The sequence below is a fragment of the Oncorhynchus kisutch genome, linkage group LG8, assembly GCF_002021735.2.
Source record: "Oncorhynchus kisutch isolate 150728-3 linkage group LG8, Okis_V2, whole genome shotgun sequence".
NCBI classification, from domain to species: Eukaryota; Metazoa; Chordata; class Actinopteri; order Salmoniformes; family Salmonidae; genus Oncorhynchus; species Oncorhynchus kisutch.
In genome coordinates this window covers 25887665-25906023 of record NC_034181.2, presented here as the reverse complement: position 1 = coordinate 25906023, position 18359 = coordinate 25887665, and the positions used below count along the sequence as shown (strand labels likewise).

At 47.4% G+C, this 18359-nt stretch overlaps 2 protein-coding genes across 2 annotated transcripts in view; both read right to left on the bottom strand.

The window, feature by feature from the left end:
* Positions 1–515: 515 nt before the first annotated feature.
* On the bottom strand, positions 516–14497 carry LOC109896002 (SET-binding protein-like). The gene is made up of 4 exons (XM_020490169.2): positions 12728–14497; positions 12341–12542; positions 9329–10376; positions 516–5333 (listed from the first exon to the last, which is right to left on the bottom strand). Exons 1-4 carry the CDS (start codon positions 14398–14400, stop codon positions 4864–4866), a joined length of 3393 nt encoding a protein of 1130 aa, XP_020345758.1. The 5' UTR covers positions 14401–14497; the 3' UTR covers positions 516–4863.
* A 551-nt stretch (positions 14498–15048) lies between these two features.
* Positions 15049–18359, bottom strand: part of LOC109896004 (SET-binding protein-like) — a gene marked incomplete at its 3' end in the record, with an annotated part of 61017 nt that continues 57706 nt past the window's right edge. Inside the window, exon 3 of the mRNA XM_020490170.2 lies at positions 15049–15789. Within this exon, the coding sequence (XP_020345759.2) occupies positions 15049–15789 (741 nt within the window). The remainder of the gene's footprint in view (positions 15790–18359) is intronic.

Genomic DNA, 18359 nt, shown 5'->3' with positions numbered 1-18359 from the left:
AGTTCACACTGCAACCATGGCAACAGGAGAATTTTACAAGGTGGCAGCGGCCAATGGTAAGGCACTTCCCTCTTAGCCTACACCAATCACAGAGTGGCCTGCAGCCCAGCCTACAGCTCTTGATGAACTAACAGAGGGCGAAAGTAGAGGGTATCTACTCTGTAGGTTATGCTAATAGCGAGGACATAATGCGTGTGTGTGTGTGTTGTAATGCAGGTGTGAGAGTAAAATGTAAGTGAGACTGTGTGTGTGTGTGTGTGTGTGTGTGTGTGTGTGTGTGTGTGTGTGTGTGTGTGTGTGTGTGTGTGTGTGTGTGTGTGTGTGTGTGTGTGTGTGTGTGTGTGTGTGTGTGTGTGTGATCCTCTTCAAGCTAGTAGAGTGTGAAAATAACGTGAGAACTGGTCAAAAGTAGTAGACTATATAGGGAACAGGGTGCACTTGGAACACACACCGATGTCCTCCTGTGGAAGTTTACCTCAATAAGAGGTCAGAACAAACATATCAATGACATCATCAGCTTTCAATAAATTCATTTATTATTTCACACAATGAATAACATGAACAAGTTCAACTGTATTTCATCTTAATAAGTGCCCAATGCTGCCAGCCAGGAAAACGGTAGCAAAAGAACAAGCTTTTCCTCAGAGAAAAGAAATAAAAAAAATAGACTACAAGATCATGATAGGTAAACATGACCAGAAGCATGCCAGCAGACATGGATATACATATATATTGCATGTATATGTGCATATGACATATATCTGTATATGAGCGAAGGCAAATACAAAATATGTGTACATTTCCACATACATACTAAGAAGGATATATGCATATGCATGCCCATCTAAGTATTTACTTATTTCTATATGTCAAATATTTGCAATTTTTTTATATTCATACAATGTACAAAAATGCTTTATGAATTAAAAATCCATTACAAAAAGAAACATATCAAACAATGTACAAGTCTTGCTCCAAATTCAATTGAAATTCAACTTCTCCGCTTGTCTAAAATATTGATGAATACAATCAAGTGGAGCATGCAAATAAAAGAAAACCCACTCTAGTAAAAAGGTTCAAATACACTATGTATACAAACTCAAATATGCCAACACAGTTAAGAGCTCACTTTGTGCTCTTGCAAAGTACATTTATTGGTTTCCTCATCGACCCTTCATCTGCATGTTCAGCGTTGAACAACAATATAGCGTAGAAACATAACATATATGTTAATGACTACACATATTAGTAGAGACTGTGGCTGCTTCTCACATAACTCCATATTTTCCATATAGTCTTCTGTAGTAGTACACTACTTAGGGTGTAGGGAGTGATTTGAGATGCATACAGTATGATTCAGCTCCAGTGGCTGTATTCAGCTCCAGTGGACTAGTCAGACTGGTCTGAGTGTGGAGGGGTCGAACTCTTCCCTAACCACTGATCCAGGACAAGATGTTCTTTCATCCCCCTGATAATGAAAGTTATGATTTAGGGTTGGGTGATCTGATCCTGGATCTGTGGTTAAGGGAAACTTCTACTTGTAGTCATACCAGCCACACAGTTGGACCAGAGTGAATACAGAATCCAGTACACAACAGGGACCGTAAAACCCACATTGACCGTACTGGACCATGCGGTCGGTCTCTGTGTGTAGTTAAGCAGAGGATCAGGACAATACTAGTCAGCTGTAGAAGGCACCGGAACATCGGCTGGTAGAGAAACAGACAGACCCCAGTGGCTTAACTCCAACATCAGAGACCAACCATGGAATACTGAGCTGCCAAGCTTGAAGTCTATAGACCCCTTAGACTGCAACTATACCACATCTAGACCCCTTATACCAAACCTAGACTACCACTAGACCACACTCAGACACCCAGACCCGGTTAGAGAGATCCAGGCCTCCTGTGAAAGGTGTAGTTTGGTTATGAGATCCAGTTCAGTCTCTGTTCTCTCTAAGTGGCCTAGAACTGACACACACACTGACAAGGACAGGTGTATATTTGGTAATGCCCTCTGAGCACGTGGTCTGAGTACGTGGTTTGGTAATGCCCTCTGTGCACACACACACACACACACGCACTTCTGCACTAGGCACCCATTGGCTGAGGGGAGTATAGCTGCTAGCCAATGGGGGTTCTTGGTCTTGGCTGAAGTGCAACAAGAGTCATTATCATAGGCTGGCACAGGTCCTGGGATCTTAACCTTGCTATGACTGTTTGATGACTTTTCTAATTGATGGATAGAGACTGACTAAAGGGGTATTGCTGGTTGTAATGTCTAATGTTGACTAAGATGGGTCTGTGTTCTAGGATGGGCTTAGGTTGGTCTGAGGGGATATGCCAGCATATGTAGCTGAGGCCAGTTTGTATCCATGCAGGCAGAACACAACAGAACAGACTATTTACAACAGATAAACACTTCACTACTGGAGCTTGACTTCTGATTAAGGCAGCACTGCAGGGAGCTGCAGTCACTAAAGTTGACATGAAATGATAGTCACCTTCTGCACAACGCTTTACAAATTATTACTGATATTATTCACACTTCTGGATACATGACTGCATGTTTTATTGGGTAAATAAGACACTTATTTGTCTATGTGGAAGGGTGGACTCCTCAGACAGCTCAGGCCAGACCTGATGCATAGCAAACAACTACGTAAGACAGCATGGTTCCCACCAGAACTCCACTGGCACAGCCTGCACGCCCACAGCCCGGGGGGCCTGGTTCCATTTAGATTCAAGTCCACTTTCCCTGGCTCCTACCACCTGTGCTCCTCACAGCTCAGATATTAAAAGACTGCATGGTGATGGATCCACCTTTCTCTCCAATAGAGTGCTTCACAGAGCTCTTTTATCTGTTCAATCCAAAGAGCCAGGGGTGAGCATAAGGGGCGTGAAACCTTAAATGGAATCAGGCCTGTTGTACGTATGGCTGCAAAGGGACATAGGTAGTGCCCGTGTTGTGGTGGCTAAGACACACGTGTCGAAAATGCACAATCATTAGTACGTGGTTTCAATCTCAGTGACTTCTCTGCCATTTTTAATTCCCACAGAATGAGATGTGATGGTTTAAGAAACAAACATAAGGCACGTGCAGAACTGCTGGAGCTGACAATACCCTCACAGAGAGAGGAGAGGCTTCCCAAGTTTACATTAGACATAGGTCCCAATGAAATACGTACCTACTGCTATTTTATGAAATACTGAAAACATTCTAGCTAGCTAACATCTAATGTCCTGTGTGTTTAGCTGCAGAATGAGAACACTGACAACCCCACACCTGTCTGACAAGTCTGTGAAATACATATAACTCTGAGGCTTTGGTTCCCTATTCCAATACTTAATTGTTGTTTTTCTACCACTACTCATGTTATTTTCCTACCACTACTCAGATAGAAACCATCAGAGTACCACACACTGATCATTAGTCCTCCTCCATCTTTACTGTCCAATCAAATCTCAGGCTTGGGCTTAGGTTTGACGCCATTGGCTGAGCATCCTGCATATTCAAATAGTTTACATTAAAACACGTTTCTGAATGGATGTCCACCAATGAAGTCAAGGCCAAATCGTAAGGCTAGAACAAGTATGTAAGTGCTGACTTTGATTAAATGAAAGTGTATGTTTAGATAGCAAATTAAAACCATCTTTAAAGGTCGACATTGGGAACAAAAAAATGGTCCAACCCCGCCTCTTTCTCAATTTTCAAACAGAAATGGGGTTTTGGTGGTTTGGTGGTTCATCGACGTGTCATTCTGTTCTTACGCTGCGACCGACGTAGCTAGTTTGTAGCTAAGCTAGCCACTGTAGCTAGCCAGTATCTCCTCCATGTGTAGAAGTCATTTCACAGGATTTGTTTTTGGACAGAAGCTGTAGAGATCGGTAGGAAATGGCACTTCTTTAGCCAAATATCTTATCTATATATTTTTTGTTGTTGCATTGAATGACCTGGTATGATGGAGCATTGATCAGTTATACAGTTAAAAAGCATTATCTTTGTGTTTTTGCCCAAAGTTGACCTTTAAGGTTTCACCAAACACCCCTGATATTCCCATGTATGTGATGACCTTCTTATATACACAGAATAAATGAATGAATAGATGTGGTTCCTTCAACCTGAAAACAAACATGTCCTGAGTCACATCCAGGTCTATTTTTGGTTATAAAACCACAATCCCAACGTTTATGGACTATGGTACAACATTTCAGTTTGATATGAGCCAGTACATGTAAATGGACTGTATTCTGCGGGGTAAAAGGCGGGTAAAAGTGGAGTATGTTCCTATGTACAGTTAGATCATAGCTGTAAAGGCCAGGGAGGCTCAGTACAGCATATTGCCTTTATAGTATCTCTGCGGCAGGGGGGGGGCAAAACTAAGCAGAGCTGCACAATATCATATTAACCAATCACCACCCCCCGTCTGCTGGTAAAGGTGTGGCTAATGCCACATTCAGATAAAGACTATCATAAAGTACCATTGTATTTCATACCGTATAGTACAATAGTATCATACAGTACCTTATCAAATAGTGCCATATAGTATCAGATATTGTACCATAAAGTACCATACAGTATCATATTAAAGTACCATACGCATCATTGTTTCACATACATGTATGGTAAGTGTCATTGTCCATCTTCAGAAGTGCAACACTGTTGCTCTTCTAATGTTACTCTCCTTACACACTCCTTACATCCAATCATAGAAGAGAAACAGACAGGCCAATAGGTCAAAGTGCACAGAGGTCCCAGAATTGATGTCCGTTTTGGCTGCTAAGGCCAGTGTTAGCTCCTCTCACCAGCTCTCTGATAGGTCAGAGCTCATCTGTATCTGCAACTGTCCTGCTGACTGATTAGCTAATGAAACGCCATATCCCCTCCCTCTTCCTTCCTGGGTCTACCCCTGCGTTTCCCTCCTCTGGTCAGTGGGGGTGCCAGAGAACGTGCTCTGTGAACTACCGTCTCAATAGCCACTGAGATTGAGTCGTGATTGGAAAACTCCAGAGGCTGCGGGGCGGGACTTGGTCTTAAGCTCCGCTTGCCCGGTAGGTCCACACACCTCTCCAGCACCGGCATCCCGAAGCCCCTCCCTATGTCGCTCCCGTAATTGTTGGGTTCAAATTCATCAATGGGGTGTTTCCGGGGGCGACCAGGTCGCCTTTTGACAACGTTGTTGCCGGTCTTGGCCTGGCGCTGGAGACGCTTCACACGCAGGATCTTCTGCACGTGCTCAAAGCTCCTCTGATTGTTGAGAGAACACATCCTCCTGACCTCACCGTGGATCTGTTCCACCTCATGACGCTTATATCTCCTCTTACCTGGAACACCTGAGAGAGAGAGACCGAGACAGAGAGAGCAACAGACAGAGAGAGAGACCGAGACAGAGAGAGCGACAGACAGAGAGACAGACAGAGAGAGAGAGAGACCGAGACAGAGAGAGCAACAGACAGAGAGACAGAGAGAGAGACCGAGACAGAGAGACAAGGAGAGAGAGAGCGATAGAGACCGAGAGACAGACAGACAGAAAGAGAGAGCGAGACAGACAGAAAGAGGAGAGAGAGAGGAGAGAGTTAGATGTGTGGCCGCACTTTGACAATGTAAGATGGAGAAGAGTGGGGGGGGGGGGGGTTACAAGACATATATCAGCCGTTTAACAGTGAATGAAACAAAAGCTAAATTAGGGGGTTCACAAGACAATGCTACCAAGAAAGAATTGTCTTGAATACCAACAAAAAGCCCACATTGCTGCTCATTGAAATATTTTGGTTTTTGTTCGAGCTCCTTCCTGCTAATTTCTGCCATATTCAGGCTTGCCTTGCAGCTGAAACAGAAGTAGAGATTCCATCCTGTGCTAAAGAGAGGAGATGGATAGTGAGAGAGACAGAGAGAAAGAGAATGATGAATAGCGAGAGAGAGAGGAGCTTCCATTCTGCTAGCAGGAAACCCACAGAAATGTGTCCAGCCATTAAATGTGTCGCTATACAACAGTGTTTCTACACATCTGGAGCACCGGCTGGCAAACAGGCCAGACACACACACACGCACCACAGATAATAACACAAATGCACACACAAGCAGGCACACATACACACAAATTCAGCATAAGATTGGCTGAGCAGAGGAAACTGGAGCCATATTGTTTCCTTCGTGCTGATGAACTGGGAACTCTGCCCTTCATACACACAGCTCTTTCGCTCTCCCCTATCTCGGCTTCCTCGTTCAATGGGTTTTGAGAAGGAGACGAGGATAGAGGATGTGAGGAGTATGCAATTCAGATCTTCTCTCCCTCTCTAGCTCCTCCCTCCTCTCACAGCCCCACCCCCTCTTCTCTGGGCAGTGTTCCCAGATTAAGCCAAAGCCAAAATGGAGGAATAGCACAATCAGACACAACAGGCCCAAAAAGAGCCGCCTTTAAACGCGCCTGCTCTCTTCCTCTCTCTACCTCATTCTCTCCTATTCAGTGTGGTTTCTCAGTATTTCAGGGTTTTCCTCCACGTTGTTCTAAGCTGTGACAATGTAACAGTACTAACTAACCACTACGGCTAACGAAGTGATAATTAGACCGAAATACATTTGAATGACACACAAATGAATTCATATTTAATCCATCATTGGTCTTCATAGCTATCAAATGCTTGCTGATGATTTTAAAAGACATAAAACGTTTAGTCCAGACTCTAGTATTGTAAACATGCCCAATGGTATTGAGATAAGACCTGCATCATAATACGATCATGATAACATATAAAGCCTCCTGTCCATAGCTTCTCTTCTACTGAGACAATACACTAGCACTGAGTAGTAGCAATTTGTGAGGAACAGAAACACACACACAAGGACACACACACACAGGGACAGGAATTTATGAGCTCCATACACTTGAGTGTACAAAACATAGGGATACCTTCCTAATATTGAGTTGCACCCAATGTTGCCTTCAGAACTGCCTACATTTATCAGGGCATGGACTACAAGGTGTGGAAAGCGTTCCACAGGGATGCTGGCTCATGTTGACTCCAATGCTTCCCACAGTTGTGTGAAGTTGGCTGGATGTCCTTTGGGTGGTGGGCCATTATTGATACCCACAGGAAACTATAGAGCGTGAGAAACCCAGCAGCGTTGCAGTTCTTGACACACTCAAACTGGTGCGCCTGGCAACTACTACCATACCCTGTTCATAGGCACTTAAATCTTTTATCTTACCCCTTCACCCTCTGAATGCCACACATACAATCAATTTGTAAATTGTCTCGACAAAAATCCTTCTTTAACCTGTCTCCTCCCCTTCATCTACACTGATTGAGGGATCAAATAAGGGATCATAGATTTCACCTGGATTCACCTGTCATGTTTTGTACACTCAGTGTATTAGCATCATAAAAATTATTACCTTCAGCAGTACGTATAGCTCAATATCTATAGCCTCAGTCCAGTGGAGAATAAAGTTACAGGTCTGAGGTCAGTTCTGTGTCCTGTTTAAGATTTTGGTATGGTAACCTGATCCTAGACCTGTGTTTAAGGTACACTGCTATCCAGAGCTTTTAGCCAACTGCAGGAGAATGAATTATATATTGTGTGTGGGTGTGGGTGTGCACACACACACAGAGAAAATCACTTTCATTAACTCCGTAAAAAGGATGACCTGCTTTTCTGCAAATGATGGTGAGAGATTGCTGTCAGGTGCAGTTGAACCTGCTGATTAGTGGGAGCAGACACACAGTTCTAATCAGGCTCAGATAAACATCTAATCACAGGGCAGAAATGATTTAGAAACACCCAATCACAGGGAGGAAATGATTTAGAAACATCCTATCACAGGAGGAAATGATTTAGAAACATTCTATCACAGGAGGAAATGATTTAGAAACATTCTATCACAGGAGGAAATTATATGGAAACATTCAATCACAGGAAGAAATGATTTAAAAACAAGAGTGGAGAATAATATACATTTCGGATCAGTGTGTCTGTGTGTGTGTCAGTGTGCGTGTGTTTTAATTGGGCTAGGGCTGGTCTGTGGACGTAGCAGTAAGTAATGCTGGTGGAGGGAGGAGAGAGGGAACCGGAAGAAGGAGTAGAGAGAGGAAGGAGAGAAAGAGGGAGATGGGGAAGAGGGAGTGGAGAGGGAGGGAGGAGAGACGGGGAGGATGGGGGAAAGAGAGGGAACAGGGAGAGGAGAGAGTGAGGGAATAGAGAGAAAGAGGGGGTATACCCTGTCTAGAGCAGTAGAAGAGATGGAGGAAGGGAGAGGGAGAAAAAGGGGTAGAAGAAGGCAGTTAGAGAGGGGGGTAGTATGTGCGTGAGTCATCTCCCATGGGACCCCTGGGGAGGGGGATGTAATCTAAGTGAGCCCCTGGCTTCTCTCCCCTCCGCTGGACTAGGCCCCACTCATTAAAGTCCTGGCTGGTAGCCAGCTCTGTTAACACAGCCACTGCCTTTTACTGCCTGTCTGGAGAATATAAATCACAACCTGGGAATCATATATCTCTGGGACCAACCATTGGCAGGCTAAGAGGGAGGGAGGGAGAGATTGGTGAATTATAGACCTCTCCACCCATGCGTTTCGTTCTCTCCCTCTCTGGCCAGATGTGCTCGATGCACTCAGAATACAGAATGTACCACAAACACATTTGTTCAGTATTTGGTGATTTAGGAGCTGACTGCCTCTTTGTCTGCTATAGGCTTACACATGTTCATCTGGCTGCTTCGAAAACTGGGAAGACACCTTAAACACTACCCACATCACACATTTGATGTAAAAACAGAATAATAAGCAACTACTGATGTTGTTTTCCACTATCGGAACAAGAATTAACGCATCCACTGCCTCAGTACAACAATATATTTTGAGCTAAATCTGAACAATCAGATATCTGGAGAGAGTGTGGCTGTGTTATAACATGGTAATAAGCCTGTTACTATCAATAATACGTTGTTACCTGTTAGAGCTAACCGATCGCTGCAGCTGTACATATTCCTTCTGTAAATAGCCCACCCAATCTACCTACCTCATCCCCATATTGTTTTATATACATAGGCCATAGTAGAGAAGTTATTTACAATTTAGCATTAACACTGGAGTGATAAATGAGCAGATGATGATGTGCAAGGAGAGATACTGGTGTATAACACAGCCCAGTCTAACGGGTAACATGTTACTATTCTATTAGACTTATTACCATGTTATAACACAGCCCCACTCTAACAGGTAACGTGTTATAACATGGTAATAAGTCTAAAATAATAGTAACATGTTACCCGTTAGATTGGGGGTGTGTTGTAACATGGTAATAAGCCTAATAGAATAGTAACACGTTGTTACCTGTTAGAGTGGGGCTGGAACTGTGGAAGGACTCTTCTCTTTCATGGATCTTCTCTTTCCTGGCATTGTGGAACGACATCACCCCTTCCTCTCCGAACACTGCTAAGCCCCTCCTTCTGCCATGCCCACTGCCCTCCTCCTTCTCCTCCCGCAATCTGAAAAGGTCAGAGGTCAAATCTGGCCGCAGTGATTGGCTGCTGTAGTTGCTCACAAAGCTGCACACTGGCTCTCCGGGTGTGCGTTGGCGGAACTGGACATGGTCCACAGAGAGAGAAGAGAGAGGGTTCGACTCAAACATCGCTCCCCTGGATCCCCCTCTAGAGCCTCTCCCACCCCCCGTCTGCTTCTCCTGACGCTTCTGGTTGGTCATCTCCCACCTGTCCGTCAGCAGGTTGAGCAGCCCATTGGTCTTGGCACCGCTGAAGAGCCCGCCCAGCTCCTGTCTGTCATGGGGTGAGAGGAGGTTGGTCTCTTCCTTATGTTTGTGTTTGTGCTTGTGTTTCCTCTTGTGGAGCCTCACCCCTCCAAGACCTCCACCACCCAGGGATCCCAGTCCTTCTCCCCGACCAGAGGAGCCCTGCAGTGGGCCGCTAGATGCCTGGAGCTTGGAGTGGCCCCCAGAGTGGAACTTCGGAGGGGGGACGGCAGGCCTCATGAAGGGGGAGGGTGGTGAAGGGCCGTGGGGATGGTGGGGAAGGTAGAGTGGGGGTGATGGGGTGTAGTAGCCCAGGCTCAGAGGCGGGGCATAAGGCATGGCATATGGTGCATAGTAGTTCCCCCCCGCCAGCGGATACCCAAAACCCTGGACAAAAGGCAGCTTGGATGTGATTGGCTCGCTGGTTTTGGCGGGCCGGCCGCGCCTCCTCTTGGCCTTGAGCTCGGCGGTCCTGCGAAGGTACGGGGCGGGATCACAGGGGTAGGGGTCATAGGTCAGGGGGTAGTAGTGATGGTGGAAGTTGAGGCGGAAGATGGAGGGGTAGGGTTGCTGGGGGTAGCAGGAGGCGTAGCGTCGGTGGGACACATGTAGCTGCTGCAGCTTTACCACCACCTGGCAGAGAAGAGGAGGAGAGGCCAAATCATTACTGGATAATACATACAGTCCAGAGGAGAGGAGGAGTGGCCAAATCATTACTGGATAATACATACAGTCCAGAGGAGAGGAGGAGAGGCCAAATCAGTACTGGATAATACATACAGTCCAGAGGAGAGGAGGAGAGGCCAAATCATTACTGGATAATACATACAGTCCAGAGGAGAGGAGGAGTGGCCAAATCATTACTGGATAATACATACAGTCCAGAGGAGAGGCCAAATCATTACTGGATAATACATACAGTCCAGAGGAGAGGAGGAGAGGCCAAATCATTACTGGATAATACATACAGTCCAGAGGAGAGGAGGAGAGGCCAAATCATTACTGGATAATACATACAGTCCAGAGGAGAGGCCAAATCAGTACTGGATAATACATACAGTCCAGAGGAGAGGAGGAGAGGCCAAATCAGTACTGGATAATACATACAGTCCAGAGGAGAGGCCAAATCAGTACTGGATAATACATACAGTCCAGAGGAGAGGAGGAGAGGCCAAATCAGTACTGGATAATACATACAGTCCAGAGGAGAGGCCAAATCAGTACTGGATAATACATACAGTCCAGAGGAGAGACCATATCAGTACTGGATAATACATACAGTCCAGAGGAGAGGAGGAGAGGACATATCAGTACTGGATAATACATACAGTCCAGAGGAGAGACCATATCAGTACTGGATAATACATACAGTCCAGAGGAGAGACCATATCAGTACTGGATAATACATACAGTCCAGAGGAGAGACCATATCAGTACTGGATAATACATACAGTCCAGAGGAGAGGCCATATATGTACTGGATAATACATACAGTCCAGAGGAGAGGCCATATATGAACTGGATAATACATACAGTCCAGAGGAGAGGCCATATCAGTACTGGATCATACATACAGTCCAGAGGAGAGGAGGAGAGACCATATCAATACTGGAGAATACATACAGTCCAGAGGAGAGACCATATCAGTACTGGATAATACATACAGTCCAGAGGAGAGGAGGATAGACCATATCAGGACTGGATAATATAGACAGTCCAGAGGAGAGACCATATCAGTACTGGATAATACATACAGTCCAGAGGAGAGGCCATATCAGTACTGGATAATACATACAGTCCAGAGGAGAAGAGGAGAGACCATATCAGGACTAGATAATACATACAGTCCAGAGGAGAGACCATATCAGTACTGGATAATACATACAGTCCAGAGGAGAGACCATATCAGTACTGGATAATACATACAGTCCAGAGGAGAGGCCATATATGTATCGGATAATACATACAGTCCAGAGGAGAGACCATATCAGTACTGGATAATACATACAGTCCAGAGGAGAGACCATATCAGTACTGGATAATACATACAGTCCAGAGGAGAGACCATATCAGTACTGGATAATACATACAGTCCAGAGGAGAGACCATATCAGTACTGGATAATACATACAGTCCAGAGGAGAGACCATATCAGTACTGGATAATACATACAGTCCAGAGGAGAGACCATATCAGTACTGGATAATACATACAGTCCAGAGGAGAGGCCATATATGTATCGGATAATACATACAGTCCAGAGGAGAGACCATATCAGTACTGGATAATACATACAGTCCAGAGGAGAGACCATATCAGTACTGGATAATACATACAGTCCAGAGGAGGCTGGTTGGCAAAAATATATGAAGACGGGCTCATTGTAATGGCTGGAATTAAATTAAAGGAAAGGTATCAAACACATCAAACACATGGGCTCAACATTAAGATACCGGTCTATTTAATATTTTCCAGCCATTACAACGGACCTGTCCTCTGATATCTCTGTGACATCATATACAATAAGTCTAGTGGCAACTTCTTTCTACTCCTACACTAAGTTTTATGACATTTTATTAGGAAGTTGGATTTGATACCTCTTCTAGCTCAGACAGGAAGTTCAGGTGGTCTCTGCTCTGCAAACACTTCCTCTTCCTGCGGTGTTTCTGCTTCTTCTCCTGGTGGGACAGGAAGTTGTCCACCACTGCCGGCTGCTCACAGCGACCCCTACTGCCGCGACTGGATGCCTGCAGAACGGCAGACTCCGCAGCCTCAAACCCACACAGGTCAAAGGAGTACCTGCAACACAAAACAAAAACCTCTCAACTGGATGTACAATGTCGATATTGTGGTTTCATACAAACCCCTGGGCAATATTCACTCACTCACTTTCTCCCTCTCTCACTCACTTAACTAGCATCCTATCTCACTCACTCACTCCGTAACTTCTAGCTAACCATGTAAACTAACAGAGAGATAGATACCTGCGTCGTGCGTTGGTCCCCTTCTCTGTCTGGTCAGAGGTGCTGTTGTTGTCTGTCCCTATGCCGCTGTCGCTGGGAATAGTCTCCTCGCTGTGTGATTCACTGATGGGTGACAGCGTCACCTCCTTGATGGACGCCGCCCCCTCAGATAGGTGGGATGGGGAGTTGGCCAGGAGGCGCGGGGGAGAGAGCTTCCAGCCGGCCCCCAGTAGCCCCCTGCCTGGGGGTTTAGAGGGCAGGGCACTGATGGGCTGCAGGCTGGGCATGGTGGCGTCAGAGTGGAGGCCATGAGGGCTGGGGTGGCACAGAGAGGACAGGGTGTGGGGTCTGAGGAGGAGGGTACTGGAGCTGAGAGGGGGGGAGGAAGGCACTAGGAGTCTGTTGTACAGGCTGGACATGGAGGCAGGCACAGGGGGCTTGGTCCCCCCACCTCTGGGGGGAAGGGTTTGGGTGTCAGAGCGCGGCTTCCTCCCCCTCTTCTTCCCGATGTAGATGGTTCCTCTTTTACTGACGTTGATCTGCTTTCCCAGACGAGCCTCAATGGTAGAGGCCATGACCGTCATGGCGGAAGAGACCGGAGCCGAGGCGGACTTCAGCGCCAGGCTGCCATGTTGGCTGGAGCATGATAGGATCTCATTCAGGATGCTCTGCACCTTCCCCAGCTTCAACCTCTTCACCGGCCTGACATGGGCACCCTCACCACGCTTCAGTTTCAACTCATTAATATTGGGGCTAGTGGAACCAGATGCGATTTGGGATAGTGTGGTCTGTCTCCTACGGCTGAGCCCAGCAGGGCTGTCCCGGGCCAGAGGGCTCAGGGGGGATGTGGAGGTGCCCTCGTGGATGGTTTCTACAGTGAGCAGGGGTTGTTTTTTGGGACGACCTCGTTTGCGCTTGGCGGGGGTATGGACAGTCAGACTGTCTGTGTTGGTGTACAGGGGGCTGGAGGGGGTGATGGGGAAGGCAGAGGGAGGCTCACACATAGTTGACAGGGGGCTGCGGCCACTCTCCCTCTGGACTAGGTTGGGGAGGCTTCGGGACTTCAGGTAGGACCACCGGTCCTTGGTCTTGGGGAGTTTGGAGCTGGGGTTAGGGCTGGGTTTTAGGCTAGTGTTGGGGTTAGGGTTAAATATGGGGCTTAGGTTGGGCGATCTAGGGTTAGGGTTGAGAGTGGATCTTGAACTAGGGATATGGTTGGGGTTAGGGCTAGGCAGTCTGGGGCTAGGGTTAGGATCAGGGTGTTTGTGGGGATCTGTGGCTGATCTAGGATGGCCAACTGGGTTCTTTCTCATCCAGCTCTGGATCATGGCTGATTCCATGTTGGCCCCACTCATCACCCTCGCTCCTTTCTCCTCTCTCTCTCCTATCTCTGTTCTCTCCCCCTTATCTGCTCTTTCTTCTTTCTCCCCTCTGTCCCCGTCTGCCTCAAGCTGACTACCCTCCTCACTCCGTCCTGACCGAGACTCACTCCTGTGGGAGTCCATCTTGTTGCCTTCCATCTTGTGGGCCGCTTTGGGCTCTGGAGGCCCTGATTTGCTCCTCTCTGTGATGTTAGTGCCCTGCAGCTGTTCTGATTGGTCTTTCTGGGTGAGTGACTCCTGGAGACACCGCCTCCTCCTCCTTTTCCTCCCTATTCCCTTCTCCATCAGCTCAGGAGCACCAAGCATTGGCATCTCCCTCTCCTCCTCCTTTCTTGTCCTCCCTATGCTCTCCCTCTCCTCCTCCTTTCTTGTCCTCCCTATGCTCTCCCTCTCCTCCTCCTTTCTTGTCCTCCCTATGCTATCTCTCTCCTCCTCCTTTCTTGTCCTCCCTATGCTCTCCCTCTCCTCCTCCTTTCTTGTCCTCCCTATGCTCTCCCTCTCCTCCTCCTTTCTTGTCCTCCCTATGCTCTCTCTCTCCTCCTCCTTTCTTGTCCTCCCTATGCTCTCCCTCTCCTCCTCCTTTCTTGTCCTCCCTATGCTCTCCCTCTCCTCCTCCTTTCTTGTCCTCCCTATGCTCTCTCTCTCCTCCTCCTTTCTTGTCCTCCCTATGCTCTCCCTCTCCTCCTCCTTTCCTGTCCTCCCTATGCTCTCCCTCTCCTCCTCCTTTCTTGTCCTCCCTATGCTCTCCCTCTCCTCCTCCTTTCTTGTCCTCCCTATGCTCTCTCTCTCCTCCTCCTTTCTTGTCTTCCCTATGCTCTCCCTCTCCTCCTCCTTTCTTGTCCTCCCTATGCTCTCCCTCTCCTCCTCCTTTCCTGTCCTCCCTATGCTCTCCCTCTCCTCCTCCTTTCTTGTCCTCCCTATGCTCTCCCTCTCCTCCTCCTTTCCTGTCCTCCCTATGCTCTCCCTCTCCTCCTCCTTTCTTGTCCTCCCGATGCTCTCCCTCTCCTCCTCCTTTCTTGTCCTCCCGATGCTCTCCCTCTCTTCTCTCTCCAGCTCAGGGGTCTCCTCCCTCCTGTACTTCTGTCTTTCATCCAGAACTATCAGACTCTCTGCATCTTTCTCTGCCATCCTCCCCCATGGCAACTCAGCATTGTGGGTATTACCCAGAGTCCTCTGGGGGTCCTTCCTGCCGTACTTCCTCTTGATGTTTCCAAACAGCTGCTCACTGACCTCCTGTAAGCCCCGTCCTCTGGAGAGAGAGGTCAGGTTCAGAATGCTGGCGTCCGTTACTACGGGCAACACGGGATCAGGGCTCAGGGGTCGCTGGGGAGAGGGGCTGAAAGAGCGAGAGGAGTGGCTTTCTGGGACTCTCTTCATTGGAGGTTTGAGGAAGGAAGGGGCCAGATCAGAGAGAGGGCTCCTATTGGCTCCCGCTGGTTCTCTGCTGGGCTCAGTATGCACTGGATTGGCTGGGGATGCAGAGGGAGGCGTGGCCCAGGCTGGACTGTGTGTATGTTGGTGAGTGAGTTGTGGTGGCTGTGTGTGTTGCTGTTGGGGTTGGTGTGTGAGTGTGTGTGGGGGCAGTGGTGTGGTGTGTAGGATAGAGGGCTTGGACTGGTGTTTCGGGGGGGTGACATCCCCAAGTAGTTGCAGTAGCCCCCCCTCTTTAGGTTCTGCTGCTCTGAAGGGTCTCTCATAGGTCTGAAGATAGAAACACAAAGAAGAGAAAGATCAGTACAGCTGCTCTTTATGGAGAAACATCAACATATGTGACAACAGCTAATAAAAGAGAGAGAGAGAGACAGAGACAGAGACAGAGAGAGAGAGACAGAGAAAAAGAAAGAGAGAGAGAGAGACAGAGAGAGAGAGACAGAGACAGAGAGAGAGACAGAGAGAAAGAAAGAGAAAGAGAGAGACAGAGACAGCGACAGAGAGAGAGACAGCGACAGAGAGAGACAGAGACAGCGACAGAGAGAGAGACAGAGACAGAGAGAGACAGAGAGAAAGAGAGAGAAAGAGAGAGAAAGAGAAAGAGAGACAGAGACAGCGACAGAGAGAGACAGAGACAGAGAGAGAGAAAGAGAGAGACAGAGACAGCGACAGAGAGAGAGAGACAGAGAGAGAAAGAGAGAGAAAGAGAGAGAAAGAGACAGAGACAGAGAGAGAGAGACAGAGAGAGAGAGACAGAGAGAGAGAAAGAGAGAAAGAAAGAAAGAAAGAAAGAAAGAAAGAAAGAAAGAAAGAAAGAAAGAAAGAAAGAAAGAAAGAAAGAGAGGAAGAGAGGAAGAGAGGGAGAAAGATATATAGAGAGGGAGAGAGAAAGAGAGAGTGAGGGAGGGAGAGAGAAGAATACACTAGTAGAAGACAAGGGGAAGAGAAGGGGGTCAAAACAGAAGAGCTTCTATCAAGATGTCAGGATGCTCAACCAGTCAGCGGAGGACGTCTGGATAACTGAATCACACAACCCCTAACTCCTTGTTCTCAGTTTAAACATCAATACAGTACACACACTAGTCTAAACACTGTGGTGTGTACCACTAGACATTCAGTAACAGAATGTTAAGGGGCTGAAATGTAAAGAAGCGGATGTGTGTGTGTGGTTTTGTCTGTTATTAGCATACTCAGCCTATAATGCAAGAACCTGCCTGATGTAATGAGCTACAGAGATGCAGTTAACCACATCTCTGCTTTTCAGCAGGTACCCCCCCCCCCCCCATCCCCCACACACTCACAGCAGCACGAACAAGACCAGAGCCCATGAGAGCCATTTTACAGGATGCACCTCTGCTCAGTGGTTGCAGGAAACAAAGCATAACAGCCATACGCAGTCACATCTCCTCTACCACTCTGCTACACAGTCACATCTCCTCTACCACTCTGCTACACAGTCACATCTCCTCTACTACTCAGTCACATCTCCTATACCACACTGCTACAGTCACATCTCCTCTACCACTCTGCTACGCAGTCACATCTCCTCTACCACTCTGCTACACAGTCACATCTCCTCTACCACTCTGCTACACAGTCACATCTCCTCTACCACTCAGTCACATCTCCTATACCACACTGCTACAGTCACATCTCCTCTACCACTCTGCTACACAGTCACATCTCCTCTACCACTCTGCTACACAGTCACATCTCCTCTACCACTCTGCTACACAGTCACATCTCCTCTACCACTCTGCTACACAGTCACATCTCCTCTACCACTCTGCGACACAGTCACATCTCCTCTACTACTCAGTCACATCTCCTATACCACACTGCTACAGTCACATCTCCTCTACCACTCTGCTACGCAGTCACATCTCCTCTACCACTCTGCTACACAGTCACATCTCCTCTACCACTCTGCTACACAGTCACATCTCCTCTACCACTCAGTCACATCTCCTATACCACACTGCTACAGTCACATCTCCTCTACCACTCTGCTACACAGTCACATCTCCTCTACCACTCTGCTACACAGTCACATCTCCTCTACCACTCTGCTACACAGTCACATCTCCTCTACCACTCAGTCACATCTCCTATACCACACTGCTACAGTCACATCTCCTCTTCCACTCTGCTACACAGTCACATCTCCTCTACCACTCTGCTACACAGTCACATCTCTACCACTCTGCTACACAGTCACATCTCCTCTACCACTCTGCTACACAGTCACATCTCCTCTACCACTCTGCTACACAGTCACATCTCCTCTACCACTCTGCTACACAGTCATATCTCCTCTACCACTCAGTCACATCTCCTATACCACACTGCTACACAGTCATATCTCCTCTACCACTCTGCTACACAGTCACATCTCCTCAACCACTCTGCTACAGTCACATCTCCTTTGCCACTCTGCTACACAGTCACATCTCCTCAACCACTCTGCTACACAGTCACATCTCCTCAACCACTCTGCTACACAGTCACATCTCCTCAACCACTCTGCTACAGGCACATCTCCTCTACCACTCTGCTACACAGTCACATCTCCTCTACCACTCTGCTACACAGTCACATCTCCTCTACCACTCTGCTACACAGTCACATCTCCTCTACCACTCTGCTACACAGTCACATCTCCTCTACCACTCTGCTAAAGTCACATCTCCTCTACCACTCTGCTAAGGTCATATCTCCTCTACCACTCTGCTAAAGTCACATCTCCTCTACCACTCTGCTAAAGTCACATCTCCTCAACCACTCTGCTAAAGTCACATCTCCTCAACCACTCTGCTAAAGTCACATCTCCTCTACCACTC

What these genes read in the sequence shown, in the direction of transcription:
- LOC109896002 (XM_020490169.2), bottom strand. Translation starts at nt 14,400, where the DNA reads ATGCCAATGCTTGGTGCTCCTGAGCTGATGGAGAAGGGAATAGGGAGG. An exon ending in GGGACCAACGCACGACGCAG is followed by an intron (nt 12,543 to 12,727) that starts GTATCTATCTCT and finishes TTTGTGTTGCAG; the next exon opens with GTACTCCTTTGACCTGTGTG. An exon ending in TCCTGTCTGAGCTAGAAGAG is followed by an intron (nt 10,377 to 12,340) that starts GTATCAAATCCA and finishes CTTCTCTGCCAG; the next exon opens with GTGGTGGTAAAGCTGCAGCA.